The sequence below is a fragment of the Biomphalaria glabrata genome, chromosome 10 (genome assembly GCF_947242115.1).
Source record: "Biomphalaria glabrata chromosome 10, xgBioGlab47.1, whole genome shotgun sequence".
NCBI lineage: Eukaryota > Metazoa > Mollusca > Gastropoda > Planorbidae > Biomphalaria > Biomphalaria glabrata.
This window is the reverse complement of record NC_074720.1, coordinates 35,603,057-35,621,642: the sequence shown is the minus strand read 5'-3', so window position 1 is coordinate 35,621,642 and position 18,586 is coordinate 35,603,057. Positions and strand designations below refer to the sequence as shown.

General features: G+C 33.8%; 1 protein-coding gene across 1 annotated transcript in view; it reads left to right on the top strand.

The window, feature by feature from the left end:
- Nucleotides 1-17,372, top strand: part of LOC129928511 (uncharacterized) — a 38,459-nt gene extending 21,087 nt beyond the window's left edge. The window contains exons 8-11 of the mRNA XM_056043080.1: nucleotides 6,630-6,765; nucleotides 7,908-8,159; nucleotides 13,049-13,204; nucleotides 16,133-17,372. Of these exons, the coding sequence (XP_055899055.1) occupies nucleotides 6,630-6,765; nucleotides 7,908-8,159; nucleotides 13,049-13,204; nucleotides 16,133-16,206 (618 nt within the window). The 3' untranslated portion in view covers nucleotides 16,207-17,372. The remainder of the gene's footprint in view (nucleotides 1-6,629; nucleotides 6,766-7,907; nucleotides 8,160-13,048; nucleotides 13,205-16,132) is intronic.
- The last annotated feature ends 1,214 nt before the right edge of the window (nucleotides 17,373-18,586 follow it).

Sequence of the window (18,586 nt, the reverse complement as noted above, 5' to 3'; positions counted from 1 at the left end):
TGGCCCTCAGAATTGCTAGAGCTATGAAACCTCATATTATTGCAGATGACTTACTGTTGCCAGGAGCCAAGTACATTGTTCAAGTAATAATTGAAGCTAAATTTGTTAGTTCTACTAAATTGAGCTCAACCTTCATATTTGATGACACTTTTCACAGAATAGCTTACATGTCTTGTGATTTATTGATCAGGTAAACCTGGCAATTATAATTTTCATCGCGTCTCTGCCTGTGATCCCTTCTGGGATTTCTTCAGGCGCCTTGGTTCTCCAACTGTTCCAATTGATAGGCGTCAGCTTCCAAATACAGCACCATGTATTCCTTTGGTGTTCCAGGTGAAGGCTTGTTTCTCTTTTGCAAAATTTTTGAAACGACTACTACTGCACATGCTGTATTTAACAAAACTTGTTCATTGCTGAAAAAGTATACATTTAATAGAATGTGTTCATTGCTGAAGAGTATGCAATCTCTTGCAAAAATATTTGTAGTTTCTGCAAAATTGCTGCTCCAAGTAAGCTTGGGTGTTGGTCTGGATTACAACTTTTGGTATAGAATGAGTCACCAAAAGTCATCAAAACTCATCGATGAATATTAGTACATGCCACAAGAATTAGAAGAAATAATAGTAAATAATGCTAGTGTTTCAGTTTTGTGAGATCAGTGTTTTAAACTGTTTTCAAAGCCTTGTAATGAGTTTGATGCATTCAACAATATTCTGCTATTTTACACTGAAGTAAGATTGCAGTCAAGGGGCTAAGTTCTAAAACGTTTAATTTTATAGTCCTGATGAATTAAAATAGTTTTTAAGTTGAAAGCAAAACCAGTTGGAAGAACATTTATAAGGGTGAAAGTGAACTACAGAAAATACCCTGTTTTACATCTTTATCATCTTAAAATGGGTTCAATTTCCAAAAACATTTCTTTGCAAAACAGGATTTTTCAAGTTGCTAACAGGAGACAGGAGAGCCGCTGGTCGCCCACTTTTATGGTATACGGATGTATGCAAACACGACATGAAGCTCTTCAAAGAAAGTGACCCTTCGATGATTAATAGCAGCAAAGGCAACAGCATTAAGTCTACTTCTGTATTTAACTAGTGGGAAAGATAAAGATATTTTTGGGAAAATGATCTCATTTAAGATGACAAATATGTCTAAAGGGAGTCTTTTCTTTAGTTCACTTTCCCCATTATAAAATGCTTTCAACTGTGGTTTTATATTTATTTTTAATTCATCTCGAATATAAAAGAAAACATGTTTAAAAACCAACATCAGTGTGAAATAGCAGAATATTTTTGGGTGAATCCAACTCATTACGAAGCTTTGAAAACATTGGACAGTTTAAAACACACAACCTTACAACATTAAAGCACTAGTATCTTTTTATATTTCTTCTTATAATACTTGTATCATTAAGTTATATTTGTAGATGAATTTTCATGACTCATTTTGTACCAAAAGTTGAAATCCAGACCAACGTACAAGCATACTTTGAGCAGCACCTTTGCAGACACTACAAATATTTTTATCTTATCTTATTTTTCTTCTTCTTCTTCTTCTAGCCAGCTTTATTGCTGCTGAGCTGTGAGCTCTTTTGCAGACTGTGCCAAGGAAAAAAAGTGTGCTGTTTTCTTCAGTTGTTCAGCACTGCCGTACAGGGTGTTGGTTATGTTGGGCTGTAGTGGAAGTTGGGTCTGCCTAAGGTGGATTAGGGAGGGGCATTCAAAGAGGATATGGTTTACGGTTTCAAAGGGATGGGCGCAGTGTCTGCAAAGGGGGAGTTGTGTGGAGTTTATTTTGTTCAGGTGGTAATTTAATAGTGGTGTGTCCTGTTCTAAGTTGGAAAATTGTAGATTGTTCTTTGCGGGGGAGGAAGTTAATACTGTCCAGTTTGTTAGGCGTAGTCATTTCTTTGTACATGGCTCTGTTATCTTATCTTATAAAATACAAATGTCACTTCAGAAAAGAAGATGGTTACATACATACATACATTCAGTCATGCATGTTAACCAATGACTTAAATTCTGCCAAGTCACTGGTTTTCCTGGCTAGCTCAGGCAACCCATTCCATGCTTTAATAGCACTAGTGAAGAAGGAGCATTTGTACACATTTGTCCTAGCATATGGAACGAGGAATGTGCCTTTATCCTTGTGTCTTTCTGAGCATTTTATTAGATTTTGATTTTATATTTGAAGATTATGGTTCAGTGTTTTATGTATAATTGCTATTTTACTTTTGAGTTTTCTACCTTAAAGCTTTCTAAATTTAGTGATTTTACTAAAGGTGTTACTCTAGTCAAATGTGAATATTCATTTGTTATGAATGTCACTGCTCTATATTGTGTCTGTTCCAGTTTCCATGCTGGTATGAAGTAAGAAAAATATGTGTAAGTGGTTTATGATGTTGCTACATATTCTGTGTTCTTTTTATAAACTCTTTCTGACTCTTTCTTTAAATTATCTAAATAGGTTTTCCTTCTGTTTACAAAGTTTCTTTAATCTTTTATGAAACCAGCATTTATTTATTTTGTTTGATGCGTATTTAGTTGGTATATGATTTTCTATAATGGTTTTAAGATAGTTTTTAATGAAATTCCAGAGGTCATCAACTGGTTGGTTAAGGTCTTTTTCTGATAAGAATGTTTGTTTAAATCTTATCTTATATAATACAGACGTTACTTCAAAAAAGAAGATGAATACTTCCTATGCGTCATACATTCAGTCATGTATATTAACCAAAGTCTTAAATTCTGCCAAGTACAAATTTGTCCTTGCATATGGAATGAGGAATGTGCCTTTATCTTTTGTATCTTTCTGAGTATTTTATTAAATTTTGATTTTATATTTGAAGATTATGGTTCCGTGTTTTATGTATAATTGCTACTTTACTTTTGAGTCTTCTATCCTGAAGGCTTTCTAAATTTAGTGATTTTACTAAAGGTGTTTTTCTAGTCAAATGTCAATATTCGTTTGATATGAATTTCACTGCTCTATTTTATGTCTGTTCCAGTTTCTTAATGTTTTCTTGAGTTGAGGGGTCCCTAATAGAGGATGCATATTTTATTATAGTTGTGTAACGTAGCATTTGTCCCAGAATAAGATTATTCTTTTGGATTTTATATTGGTTACTGCTTTAATCTGACTGTATTGTAATGATATCATGGTCCATCAGACCAGGGGTAATATCATATTCTACTACTAATCCAGGTCTGTTTGTTAAGAAGAGATCTAATGTGTATTTTGTGTTGTTTTTTAGATCTAATTTGTTGTTTTGGTTTTTTAATTATTTGATCTAAACTTAAATTGTGTTAAGTTTCTATAATTTATATTGGGTAGGTTGAAGTTATTCATAGTCCCAGAAACTGCATTTTAATTTTTTTCTTTAAGTGTAGTTAGCTGATTGAATAGTTCTTACATATACTCTAAACTAGAATTAGTTTTGAAAAAATGTCGATTCTGTGTTTTATATACACAGCTGCTGTCACAGGCTGGTCATCTGTAATCACCAGGTTGTGTTGCACTTTCCCCCTGCTTTCTACTTCTGTTGTGTATTCCATTTGCAACCTGGGACCCTTCCATTATGCTCGCTCTTCATGTGGATATATCCAGTACCTATTTTGCCCAACTGTCAGTAATGATTTTGAAGAGCTTCATGTTACATTTACATACATCAGTATACCTTGAAAGAGGATGACCAATGACTCTCCTGCAATTTGCCGAAGTCGACCTTGTGGTATTCTGTAAACATGACTAAGCCAGCCTAGGTGTCTGCTGCTGATAACAGCACTGATGTCCTGGTACCCTGCTCTTCACAGCACTCTTCATTGGTTATTTTATCTTGCCACCTTATTTTAAAGATCCGTCTTAATCATCAGAGGGGAAAGATATTTAGATACTACCTTCTAGCAGAGAGCTCATCACACTTGTCAGGTAGACGAAGGTTTTATTATTGTTAGTCAGTAAGGTATTGTCCCACACTCTTTTCTGCAGCCGTGACATGGTGCCCACTTCCTTGGTTATCCTGTTGCTGATGTCTTTACCCAGTAGAGCATCATTGAAGATGATGGAACCAAGATACAAAAAAAAATGGTCAACAAATTTTAAAGGTTTGGCCATTAATTTTCTGAGAGTTGCAGTATTTGATCTTGATTTAACTAATATGTAATCCAAACTTCTGGTATGCAGCATAGAGTCTGTCAACTTAGGTCTGAAGCTGAGCTGAATCATTAGCCTAGAGAAGTTCCTTGATTAGTACCTTCTTAACTTATGCACTCAATCTGGATACATTGAACAATTTTCCTGAGGATCTTGTATGGAGAAATACACCTTCCATGATGTTGCTGAAAGCATAATGCAGTAGGCAGGAGAAGAATATGCCAAACAGATCAATAAATATATATATACATATATATATATATCAATAAAATATATATATATGTGCATTGATTAGTTATCAAATTATATGCCTTTACACTTAATTTGAAGTTAATGTAAACATTTATAGTTATATATATAAATAAATGCACGGAGTGCATGGAGACAGACTGTGTGTGCTGGGACAACCCTTGCTGAGAACAAAAGAATTGAAGCGGCCTTAATCAAGAGGGAAAAAAGAAAGCCGCCCTGTCCGCTAGCCCTGATTCAGAGGCATACACATGTACAAATTGTGGCAAAGTCTGCCATTCTAGAATTTGCTTGATTAACCACACCAGATTCTGCCCCGTCTCAAGATTAAGCCAAAACTAGTGACTCATTTGGGCGCATCCATTGCCTTTCGAGACAAAAGGAGCCATATAAACAGATAGGCCTAATTAACTAATCTGTGTAGCATGAGTGTGTGTTTATGTATGAGACCACCAACTGTGTGGGGAAGGGTCAATGTAAAATATGTATGTATATATTTAACCAGTTACTAATGTAAATCTCTCAAAAGTATAGTGCAATCTGGCTTGTATAGTGGGTGAATGTGTGCATGAATTTCAGACCAACAACTGATCATCAGGCTTGTAATTTAAAGTCCAAGGACCGCTTCAAGGGCTTAATACTGATAGTAGCTGTTTGTTAATAGTTGGAATCTGAAGCCTTGTAGGTCAATATTTATTTTAAATTTATTCATTTGCTGCAAAAGATATTTTATTAACAGCTGGAACATCAATTGTACCTATTGATAGTTTGAACCTTAGATGGTGCCAAAGCAAAGATTTAATTGTAGTCTGTAGGCCTATTATTGATATCTATGTTTAGATCTATGTAGTTGTATAGAACTAAGAGCATTAGGAAAACCAACTATAGAAGAAAAAAACTCATCCACACCCTCCCTACCAAAAAACATAAATAAACTGATTTTAACAACCTGGTCAGATAGACGTAGTGGGCCTACACATGTAGTCCTAGTGTAGTGTGTATAGTTGATGGTGTTGACCATCACACGTTTTTTTCCTTGGGCATACACAATAGTGTTGAGTGGTCAGGCAAAAAAGATAACAAATTGGCATGGTCAGTCAATCATGTAGATATATAATTATATATGTACATAGTTACAGAGGTCTAGGGTTTCTTAACATTATAGCGTATTTTTTTGTTTGCTAGATCTAATTGTGGTGCTATTAGATCAATTTATTTATTTATGTTTGACTTGTGGTCATCTGTCTATCAATGAACTCAATGTTATGAACTAAACAAATAAAAGGGGGTGGAAGTTGTTCATCTCTACCCTTGTTACCTGTGTAGAAGTGTGGCTTGAAGTTCAACCCCCTGATAAAGATTCTTCTCCAAGTAAATAAACTCAGTTCCCTCATAAGGTGTGACTTCTAGACAGTGTCAACATGTTGACATCTGGCTTATTATGGTCACCTGTCTATCTATGAATTCAATATATGGACTAAACAAACAAAAAAAAGTTGGGGATTGTTCATCTCTACCCTCACATCTAGACAGATGTCTGGTCAGCGTGACAGGTTAAGGAATATTACATGTTCACTATCCCACTCAAAGGTCAAGAAAAAAATGTAAAATGTGTCAGCCTTCGCTGCTATGTAAAATGTGTCAGCCTTCGCTGCTATGTATGAAATGCGAATTTATAATGTAAAGTTTTATTTCTATTTAGATGAACACGCCTTATCTTTTTACTAAAAGATGTTTGGTGCTTAGACATAGTTTTAAAAGTACTTTCTTTTATTTGAAACATTAACGTTAAAGTATTTAAGAACTGACATTATTTAATCATGTCCACTTTTTGAATATTGGCTGTTTTTTTTAATTGAGATTTAGTTTGACGACATTCGACAGTTCCCTTCATAAAGTATTTAAGTTCTTGTTTGACATCGTTTATCAGTGTCGACTACCCTTATATTGTTGGCCTTTTGCCTGCGTTGTTTCAGTATTCAAGTGTTAAGTGTTACCTCCAATTGACTTATCTCGAAAAATCTTAGTGCAGAGGTGCCTTTACTATTCGGTAGTGATATTCTGCCGAAACCAAATATCGATGAACAGTAAAAAAATTGCAGATTATTCAACCGAAGCCAAAGCTGGAGCGACTACCCGGTGCATCGCTAATATAAATAAATATATATATATATGTAATTAAGTTATTTTGATTATTTTCTTTATTTAAAAACACTCTTCTGTCCTAGATTAATTCAACAGTTGTCAATGGCCAAAATGAGCAGACATTGAATTTACCACTAACAGAAGGGGTTTATACCATAACATGTTTTGCTACTTATGATGGCACAGCATTAAGCTCTCCTGCAATAACAATAACCCGAAGTAAGTTATTCCCTACTTTGACTATAACAACAATGTGCTTCTTTGTGTATAACATTGTTTCAAAGACAACTGATTAATTTTATTGAAGCACTTTTCAAATCAACATTTCTAAGGAATAGAATACAGAGCTAAGTTAAATCTAGACTTTATTTCTAATCACAACACAAACAAGCAGAATAATTTTAAAAAATACTTTTTAAAAAACAAAGCTTACATTAATTATATGAGTTAGTTCGGATAATTAAATTTGAAATAGATTCAGACTAACAATAATAAATCTGTGTGATGAGTTACTTCAGATAATTAAATTTGAAATAGATTTAGAATAACAATAATGAATCTGTGCCACTAGATATATTTTAACCTATTGTTTTTGTTTAGCGCAATTTCATGCTTTTAGCTTTCTCAATTTACTTTGATCCTATCACTTGTCTAGACCAGTTGGAAAGGGGTGGGGGAGAAAGAATGAGTTATCTGGGTACAGTAATTGTTTTTCAAATGTATTTATAAAAAAAAAGTGATTAACGTGATTTTGAACTCATGGGCTAAAGCCTTCTCAGGCTTCTCAAGCCAACATGGTAACCACTCTGCTAGGGAAGAGCCTACGAACTTGGAAGATTGTAGAGTGTTACCTATTGTTTCTATTTCATGTTAGTGTTCACTAAGCCTCAGACAACGACCCATAATGGGAACTAATTAAGAGTATACTACCACTTTAGTCAAGTATAATTTCTTTCACTTGTTTGAAATACCAAACAAAATAATTAATTACCAATAGTTAATTAACTAATTGGTTAATTTTGTTATCAATTCTTGTGTTGTCATGTAAAAGATGTAATTGTGCAAAGTTTCAGCTTGATCCAAGATTGCGTTTGGGAGAAATAACATATACAATCTTTTTACCAGAATGAGTGAGTTGATTTAGGCTTTATTAAAAGTAGATCATCTGGATGTTGTTTAGTTTCTTTATAAAGTTATCAAATTGAATTTAATTAATTTGAAGTTAATGTAAACCTTTTTAGTTATATTGCATAAAAAAAATAATTAATGTTAAGCAAGCTTTCATTTCATATATTTCCTTTTTTAGCTAAAAAATTCTTTTAAAAAATTTTGTTTTTATATTTTATTTCCTTCATCTACAGGCAGTAGCTATTTCACTAAGCCTGCCATCAGTCCGAATCCTACAATCCCTGTGTTGGGGAGTCTGCTGACTTTGGCATGCAAATCTTCATACGAAGGAGAATACTCATGGAAAAAAGGAACTGTTTCTATTCCTCGCCAATTTGATGATATATTACAGATGGATAACTTAACAGCTGCTGATTTTGCAATCTATACTTGCAGTATCAAGAGAAGCACAGTGATCATGACCTCAGATTCCTTTGCAGTAAATAGTAAGTTACTAGAAATTTTTTTTGTTTGTAAAATGTTTTACATGTTGAAGATAGTGTACTTCCTAGTCCAAACCTCCCGCAGGACGACGGGGGATGGGAGCGGGCAGGGTTTCAATCCGGGACCATCGATAAATTCAAGCGTCAGTCCAGAGTGCAAAATGCACAACCAGGCTTCTCTAGACCGCACGGTAACCACTCTGCTAGCGAAGAGTGTATGAACATACTGTATGTGTTTCAACTGTAAAAGTCTGGCCTCTATCAGCAGCTTACATTTGTACTTTGAAAAAAATATATATAGCACTCTCATGATATTAAAAGACATCATATACAAAATAGGTTTTCATTAATTGCTAATTTGTTAATACCAATACTAATCAATATTGAAATAATTAACCTACTTATTATATTAAAAGTTGACATTTCATTAATAAACAAGATTACAAAGAGAGTTTGTGTTGCCACACAAACTCAGAGGCGGCCCCCGTGGGAGACGGATCCCTGTCGGATCCACATATTCGTAAGGATTATTCAAGACGTGATTTTGTTTTGATTGTTAAAAGTAATTATGTTTCAAAGATTCATTTGGGGTTGTAAAAAAAAAAATTTTAATGTAAAATCTCCCGCTGGTCGACAGAGGATAGCATCGAGCAGGGTATGAAACCGAGACAGTAGAGATAATCAGTCCTGCGCACTAACCGCACGACCAGGCATGGCTCTTAACCTAATGACTAACTGGTCACAAACTTATTGCCTATTATTGATAATATACCTACACATTACGGAATGACAACTACCGGATATGTACAATATGTCAGAAGAGCGATTTTAGATAATCTTTTGGTATTGAGCAATTTCATTTAAATGGAACTAGAATGAGGATGTAGAAATGGAACTAGAATGAGGATGTAGATCTACCTAAATTAAACCAAATGTAGATGTAATTTAGATAAGGTTTATGTAGGAAGTGGGAAGCATGGTCGAGAGGCTAAGTGCGCTTGAACTTGGCTTGTCTCGGCTACCTAGAAGGGGGCTCGAGGTTCGACACCCGACTCGGGCAGAGTTGCGTTTACTGAGCGCCTAAAGGCAGCTCGGAAATCCAACTCCTAGATACCCCCTCCCCCCCACCGGTCCACAAATGAGATTGGACCAAAGTGCTCTGAGCATGCTATAAGCATGAAAGTAGCGCTATATAAAAGCTATAATAATAATGTAAAAAAAAACACTAGATAATCAATTAATAGACTAATTGCAATATTAGATTTTAAAATAGTAGATTATTTTTAGTATTTTATAACATTGCAATATTGGAATATTGACAATCTAGACTTTAGAAATAAAAATCTACACTTTAAGTCTAGAAATTAAAATTATAGATCTTGATCTAGTCTAAATCATGGCTGTCTGGTAGTGCGGTTTGTGCGCTGGACTCTGGACTGTCGTTTGGATTCATCGATGGTCATAGGTTCAAACCCTGCCCGCTCCCATCCCCCGTCGTCCTGCGGGAGGTTTGGACTACAACTCTGAAGGAACATCCGAAACATATTAAACAACAAACATTCTAAACTAGACCATGAAATTCTAGATCTAGATTCTACAATGATTTTAATTAGAACTTAAATCTAAATCTAGTTTTAAAAATCAAGCTCTAGTGTAAAAAAAAAAATTTAGATTTAGTGTAAAAAATCTAGCTCGTAAAATAAATCTAGATCTAGTGTAAAAAATCTAGATTTGATCTAAATCTAGCTTTTATGTCTTTTTAAAATGCGAGTCACATTACGAGGTTTGATAAACATTATTATACCGATTTGTTTTAGCATTTCATGTAAAGAATTTATTCCATATGACGTCAAAGGAAAAAAATCCACTATGTCACAAGGCCTAGTTAGACTAAAAAAATATCATCTATACGAGCCTATTAAAACAAGTGTGGAGTGGGGAAAAAAAAAGGAAAACAATTTTGTTGTTAACAATTTTTACATTTCATACACAACTATACACAGTTGGTGCACCACTAAGGTATTTCTACATTTATTAAATAATGGACGAAAAATAATTACATTATTCCAGAAATCTACTAGCTAAAAGTTAAATAAACTTAATCTTCATTTGTTGTTTTCTTTTAGCGTCCCCCGAAAGTGGAAAAGACGCTATTAGTTTTGTGTGAAATATCTGTCCGTCCATCCGTAAACTACAAAAGATAGTGAAAATCCAACATCATAATATTTTAGACCATGATGATGCTACAGCTACTTTTTTCTTTTCTGAAAGCGAAAAGCAGTTTTTTTTCATAAAAATACACCACTTTTACAACAATTCACTATTAATAGTAACAATCACTGGAGGCTCTTTATTAGAGGAGGTTACCATTTACCATATTTTTAGCACATTTTTGATAACGGTTTTAGATTTTTTTGTCAAAAAAATATCATTGTTTTACATTTGTATTTGCTTATATATATATAGTTATGTACGTTCTGTCATACTAATTATTACATTTACAAAAAAAAACATTTTTACTTTTTTTTTAGAGAGAAAAAATCTATTTGGTATACATATAAGTTGGATATAATTTAAAACAACAACTAATTAGTAGTTTTTTATATTATCGCATGAACTGCAGTGCCACCTTCAAACTATACAACACTTGAATGGAATTTTTTTTTTTTTGCCTTAGGAATAAGAGATTGAGATCAATTAGATATACATTATAAAACATCAGGTTGGCCAGGTTCACATCTAACTTCACATTCAGTTTCACTTATCATTTGGTCTGCTAGACCACTGGGGCACCACACAAGATCTGCCAACCTACTTTCTCCATTCTTCTCTGTCATTTGTCTTTGATAGAATTTCATTCAGATGTTCTTTCTGAAAATATTGAAACCTACCTTTTTTACAAGCTTTGGTGGACCACTTCGGGGGTCGATTTTGAGTTTGTGTTTCCACACAAACTGTCTTTGTAACCTTGTTTCCTCTTGTCTTGTTGTCTCCTGGTGTTTAAATATTAATTTCTTTAATTCAGGGGAGGTTATGTGGTAGGTCGAAGTTGTTGTTGATCTGGTCCAAGCCTGTTTTTGTACCTCTATTCCTAGAGTGTATGTTATGTATATTTATTTTCTTCTATGGGTGTGGTCCAGGTTTACCTGGAGGCTTAAGTCAGTTGACTAATAGTGTTATATTAGTTTATTTGGGTGCACTTATCTTGTGTTATAAAATATAGACGTTACTTAAAAAAAAAAAGATGATTACGTCTTAAGTGAGTCTTAAGTGTGTTCCTAGGTCAATCTAGTCATGCATGTCAATGGATGACTTAAATTCTTTTTATTGATTATTGTCCTCTTAATATATAAATATTATGTGCATGTGAAAATAAATAAATAAATAGATTAACCCTATAGCCTCCTCTTACTCCTTTGTTGAGTGCATATTATTATTGTTACTTTTAATAGTAGTCTCAAATGTTTATATTAGAAAAATCCCTTTTAATTTATAATAATAATGAACAAATAGATGCAATTTTATAAGACTTTTTATAAGGCATTTGACAAAGTTCACCACCATAGCTTGCTAAAAAATTACTTTCCCATTAATTGTTCATTACATCAATGGATTCTTGATTTCCTGATAGGGAGAGAACAAACTGTAATGGCTCCAAAACTACACAAATAATAGCTAACTCAGTTGTACCTCAAGGAACAGTCTTAAGCCCACCAGTTAGTAATTTACATAAATGACCTACTAAGTTGAATTAGTTCAGGAACAAAAGTCTGATTATTTGCAGATGATTGCATGATATACAGAACAATAAAAAAAACACAGGGTGCTGATTGCAAAATTTTACAAAAAGACTTACAGAAATGGGAATCATATAGGAGCATGTCATTCCACCCAGGAAAAACAACCCAGTTATTAATAGTAACAAAACAACCAATACAAATAAAAACTACTTATTTTATTCAAAGTTAACCAGTTACACAGACTAAAAACTCAAAATATCTAGGTGTAGCTAGGGTGGAAGGAGGGGGGTGTCCAAATATGAAATTATAACAAAATGAAATACAAACATTAGGGTTTATTAAGAGAAATTTTTACAAACCAAATCGAAACATAAAACTAAAAGGCTATTTAATCTTGGTTAGGCCAATATTAAAATATGCATCCTCTGTTTGGAATCCTATAACTCAAGAAAATATTTAAAAAAAAAACACTGGAACAAATACAAAATAGAGCAGTGAGATAAAACATTGAATCATAATATACAAATAGACAAACAAAACCTAATAAAATACTTAGAAAGACACAAAGCTAGAGGCACATTTCTTATTCCATATGCTACGACAAATTTGTAAAATTTCTATTACTTTCCTTGTGCCATTAGAGAATGGAATGCTTTTTTAGGCTAGGCTTACAATGAACCGTGACTACATAACAATCAGTTCATTAAATATTTGTGAATATTACAAATTAATAATATTAACATAAATATATTTATGTCAAAATATATATAATATATGCACAGTTTAAGTCACTGATTAAACGTATGTCTACATTTACACATGAATGTGTAGGACAGAATTGTCTTTTCTTTTGAAGTAACATCTGTTATCTATAAATTAAGATTGATATTTAGATAGATGAAGAGAGAATAATGTCATCACCTAAAAATTTTAAACTAGCAAATCTATAAAATCTTCTATTTTGATAAGCTCTTGTCTAGCTCAGTTAGATGGATAGCTAGGTAGGTAGTTTAGGTAGATAAGTAATTAGGAGGATAGATTGTTACTATAAATACATACATTCACAGATAAGTAAATACATTGATACATAGATAGACATAGATTGATTTTAATATTTAAGTAACAAAATTCTCTAATATTTCTCTTTAACAGTACCTGACATAGGTAACAGAAATAATAATACTGAAAGTTATTCAGGAGAACAAAGTACAGTCAAGGGTCTTCAGCTATCTGACTACACAACGCCGGCTAACATTGCTGGTAATGAAAAAGAGAGAACATCCCCGACCACAACAGTAATTCCATACAGTAAGTAGTAATTGATTGCAACGGTGCTTTAAGTGATCTTGCTATGCTGTCAGGTAAAATTGTGATCATTAGTTGATTGTAGTTTACAGCTTCTCATATTGGGGGTGAAAATGTCAAAACCTGTCTACTAGCACTGATCATGGGCTAACCTGACGGGGTCTGCCTCTAAGTTTGCGTGACAGCACAAACTCTCTTTGTAATTTTGATTCGTTATAAATTAAATGTCCATATGTATAAGAAATTCTACACTAAGGATTAATAAGCAGTTCAGTTTCTTCAATTATGTCATAGTATCTTATTTATCCCCAACTACGAATGTGATTATTATGAGAGTTAGTATGTGATAAGTTAGCAAGACTAACTTGCTAGGGTTTCTTATTACTTTTAGTACCGGTACCTTTTTTCTTTTAGTTTTAGTCATTTTAGTATTTTTTCATATTAATTACACTGAATGAATAAAGCATATAATAAGGCTTGCTTTCAAGTCCGAAGATTAATGAAGAATGCTGTATTACTTATAGTTATGCAGCCCCTGCTGTGACCTACATATTTTGCCACAGCCAGGGCAAGCATAACCATTGTCTGCCTGTGGTTGATTAAGATTTGATTTTTGCCATCTGCGTCTGTCCTCAGCAGTGGATTTCCTTTTGTTCTCAAATGTTTATCCTGCTGCCTTTGTGGGCTTTATCCGGGAGGTGGGGCTATCTACGAAGATCTGATTTATGAGTTTGTGGACATGTACTATTTACATTAGATTTTTACCAAATAATTAAATTTTTACTACCTTTACTATTTTAACTGTGAATAGACCTTGATTTTAATGATATGACTGTATAGAATCTGGCCCTTGTTGTTTAGAGAGAGAGTAGTCCTAAGGGACTGCAGGCACGACATGGCCTAAATTGTGCCGATGTGCCTAAAATCAAAATCAAACCCGCTGCCTTTGTGAGTGACCTCCAGCTGTATCATTCTGAAGCCGCATACAACCAGGTGCTCTCTTCTGTCGCTAAACATTTTGGCGACTAAGCTGGTCTTTAAAGCATTTCACTGGGGCACCTCTGTTACGTCAACCACCCTGTAGCTCACCAAAAAAGACTGCTTTTGGCATACGTTTGCTCCCATATGGGATACATGCCCTGCTCAGTATAACTGTCAGACCATAAGAATTCCCTCTATATTGTCCATACCGGCATTTACCCATGTCTCAGATCCATAAGATCCATATAGAAGAGAACCACCTCTTGGTAGACATTGATTATTGTAGACAGGTGGAGCAACTTATTCTGCCAAACTCTTGCCTTGAGACGTCCAAAAGCACTACTGGCCCTGGCCATATGGTTATCAACTTCCCTTGAAAGTGAGGCGTCATTTGATACTATACTTCCTAGATACGTTTACTGGTCTACCACGTTAAGGGGCTGTCCATTTGTGACTGTCATTCTTATTAAAAACAAAAACATTTCAAATAGGTGCATCTATGACTCTCCCTTGTGCTTGAATGTGAAAAAGCTTACAAATTTGGTTTTGCAGTGCTGAAAATAAATTTTATATTTTCTTAGCAACCTAGCTAACCAAATTTAATTTTTTTTTTTGTTCCGCATATTATGGTTATTCGCCATAGATAAACATTCCAAGCAAAACTATAATAAAAAATAACTAAATTACAAGATAGTTTATGTAGAAACACTAACTCAGAAGAGGTTTCAAAGTGTTACACTGAGGTAAAAGGCAGGTTTCAATATTTTATCATGAATATCAGAAGCTATGAACTACAAACTATCAACAACCACAGCCATATCTCCTTCCATTCAAAAGAAGTGGCTGCGTGTTGAAAGTGCTGCCAGTATTATGATACTGTTAGGCCCACTGATGACACGATACCTCAAGGTACAGAAATATATTGTTATAACTAACCGATTAAAGGAGGCAACTCAACGAGGCAACGATGTTTATTTACATAAGGACATCACAAATACATAAAACAACATCTGTCCTTTAATACAGCTTTAGCTCTAGACTTGGGCGGGACTCCATTATCTTCTTCCTAATGTAAACATCCTTCCTCGCCTAGTCTCTAATAGCACTAGCTTGGATGGCGGTCATAACAATATTTATGTCAATATTATTATCAAATTTTACCTTTACCTATCTCTTAGTCTGTTGGACCATTGGGGCGCCATGCAAGATTCATCGACCATCTTTCTCCATTCCTCTCTGTCTTTTGTCTTAGTTAGAGCCTCTTTGAATGGCAGGCCTGTCCACTCTTTTATGTAGTCCTCCCATCGCTTTCTCTGTCTGCCTCTTCTTCTTTTTCCTGGTACCATTCTTTGAAGGAAGGTCTTGGTGAGCCCCGAAGATCTTGTAATTATGGCCATAGATTTTTATCATGCATTTTTTTTACGATGGTTAGCAGGTCATCTTGGTTCCATCGCAGCAGTAACCATGTCTCTTAGTTTGTGATGCGGTCTTGGAATATACATAAGTATTCAATCAACTGATTGTTATGAAGATATGGTACAAGGCTTGCATAAAGGATATCGTTAAATGATCATCCAATTGATGGTTTCTCGTTCAAGGTCTATGGAAGAAGCCTTCCCCTTTAATGACATGTAGCAATCATAAAAAAAAAAGTAATAGTAAACACTACTTGTTAATAGTTATTTTAAAATATATTTGAACTAAATGCATAATAAATGCATTCTTTCTCTTTTGTAACAAAAAATAACTAGTTCAATTGTTAGTATCTTGCATAGAACAAGAAACACTTAATTTAGAATTCGAATGACATGAACGCAGCTAAGATGATGGTGGGAGTTGAAACCATGTAATGTGTTTACTTTCACTAGTAGCTAAAAAAATCTGAATGCTTGTAGTCTGGCTATATATGTATTTAGGAAAGTACAGCTATGCATTCTCTTCTCTTTCCAGACGGTCAAGTGATTTCGATGGGCTCAGTACTGATCACAGGATTGATGTTCCTGTCTTCAAGGCTTTTGCTTTAAACCTATTGCTGAGGAAAGCCTTGACAAAGTTTGATTATATTTAAGTGAAATCAATTATCACAGACTTTACTGCATTAAGATTCAAAACAATTTTCCAAACTAAACAACTGTATTCAACACGAAACGAAAACAAGAATGAATTTTCTTTGCTAATTTGAATGTAATTTTTTTAATGTTCAAAAATATTTGGATTAGTTTAACTCAATACCGGTAATTAACAATGGTAGTATTTGCTAACTCTCTAAAACTGATAGATTAGAAAATAATATCTCCTATAATACATTGCATGACTTGTATCTTTTATAAAGAAATATGGCAAATTTTGCTGTAATGCCATAAGCATTCCGTCCATCATAATATTTTTTTGTTCAGGCTGATGCACAATTTTTTTTTATTGTTAAGGTACATTAATTATAAAATGATGGCAAAATTTTCTTTTGAGTATATTTACAATTCAAATTTTTGTTTTATAACTTTAGGCTTTTAAAATTTTTTCCCTGTGATAAAACACATATTTGTATATTATGTATGTAAAATGATTCTAATGTATTTTTTTTCTTAAGTAGAAAGGTTGAGCTAATCATTCTATTACTGTGCGCATGTTGAGAGTTCAGTTCTGCTGAAAAATGTTACAATGAAAATGTCATTTTAGATGTAACTTAAGACATTTTTTTAAAGCCCTGATGTTGTGAGAGGAAAGTTCTAGTCTTCCTACCAAATGATGTCACTCATAGCATGTCTAGACCATTTCTGAATATGTTCCAAACTTCGTAGTTCAATTCAGTTTTACGTAAAACCTTGTTTTGGAAAGCAACACTTTTCAACAGAAAAAAAATCAAAGCCCAAAAAAAAAATTTGTGGAAGAACAGGGTAAATATGCTAAATTCATAAAGGCTAACACTTTTAGATGTCGTAAATGCTGTGATGGAATATCGGATATACATAATTTTTTTCAACTGTAGATTATTTTATTGACTTGTAAGTAGGTATGGTATATATGTCTGCACATATTGACAAAATGTTTTGTATCTCCCTGGTAGTCAGATGTCTTTCTATAAGCCTTGCAATCAAAACCTTTGTAAAATATTCCATAAAAAAACTCTATGTTAACTACAAAAACAATAATATTTTAAACAAAAGCTGAGTTATTCCTTTTTAACAATGTTAATGACCTTTTTTTTTTTTTTTTTTTAAGTTAATTTATGTTATGTGATGTCCAAACCCACAGCCCGGGGCCAACATGCAGCCCTTGACGCTGTACTGTGCATCCCCTGGCCAACACTCCATTTATTAAATAGATGATCGGTTACATTGAACTCGGACGATGTTTTAGATTTCATGCGGCCTGCAATACATGTGAGGACATGTACACAGGCCACAGGCCGAAAAGGTTGAGCATCACTGTCCTGAGGGTTTTGTTTTGTTATCCTATTAGACAACTATAAACGACTGATTGTTGGCATCTTGGAATAAACTCCATTTTTTCGGCTTATATCTTCTTGTTTTATTTTGACGTACTGTAAATCTATATATGAAATGTGTTTTTTCATTGGTCCTAGCCGGCATAGTTCAGAATGGAGTCTGATATTATCAGTAGTCTAAAGTTGCTTGTTGTTACAGCTTTCCTAATATATATTTATTCATAACTCTAGCAACTGACATCTCGATTAATGTATTTGTCCCGAGGTTCTGCTGTAATTAACGAATAAAACAACGAAACAATTAGATCAATACACATCAACTTTAATGAACTTTTCCGGCATGTCACACACTGCACTATCTACTTTTGACAACTCACATACTTGCGGTGATTCGCTCCTATGTAAAAATAGATTATACATACACACATTCACCCGTGACACTTGTTTATTTCTAGAGTTGCTGCAAGAGGACCAAAGAGACTCAGACTGAAGAGCTTCATATATACACTGCCAGATTAAAATACTTATGTCCTCTTCCACATATGCACATTGTACACATGCAATATAAAACGTGTCCAACTTAGGAAAGGTATTGTTCGATGTGTAAAGGCTTCCTTATAAGATGAATAGATCTGGTTTGGTAACAAAATTTTGCTAGGGTGTCACATGTCCAGCACAACGACTAACAAAAGATAGCTAGACCATTGAGTTAAAAAAAATTGGAGCCATCATCTTGATTTGAACTCCATATCCGCTGTGCGGAGACCACTTGACTACCAAACAAACTTAAGCATATAGCAAAGAAAAAGGTTACAAATATAATAATTTAAAATTAATATTACAAAAATGATTTCCTCTAAACTAACAATATTCTATAGAAGTTTCATTCATTATAATATAAGAAATAAAAGGGGCGAGTCCAGAACAACTTACTGAAACTTGTGTAGACATTTATCTTA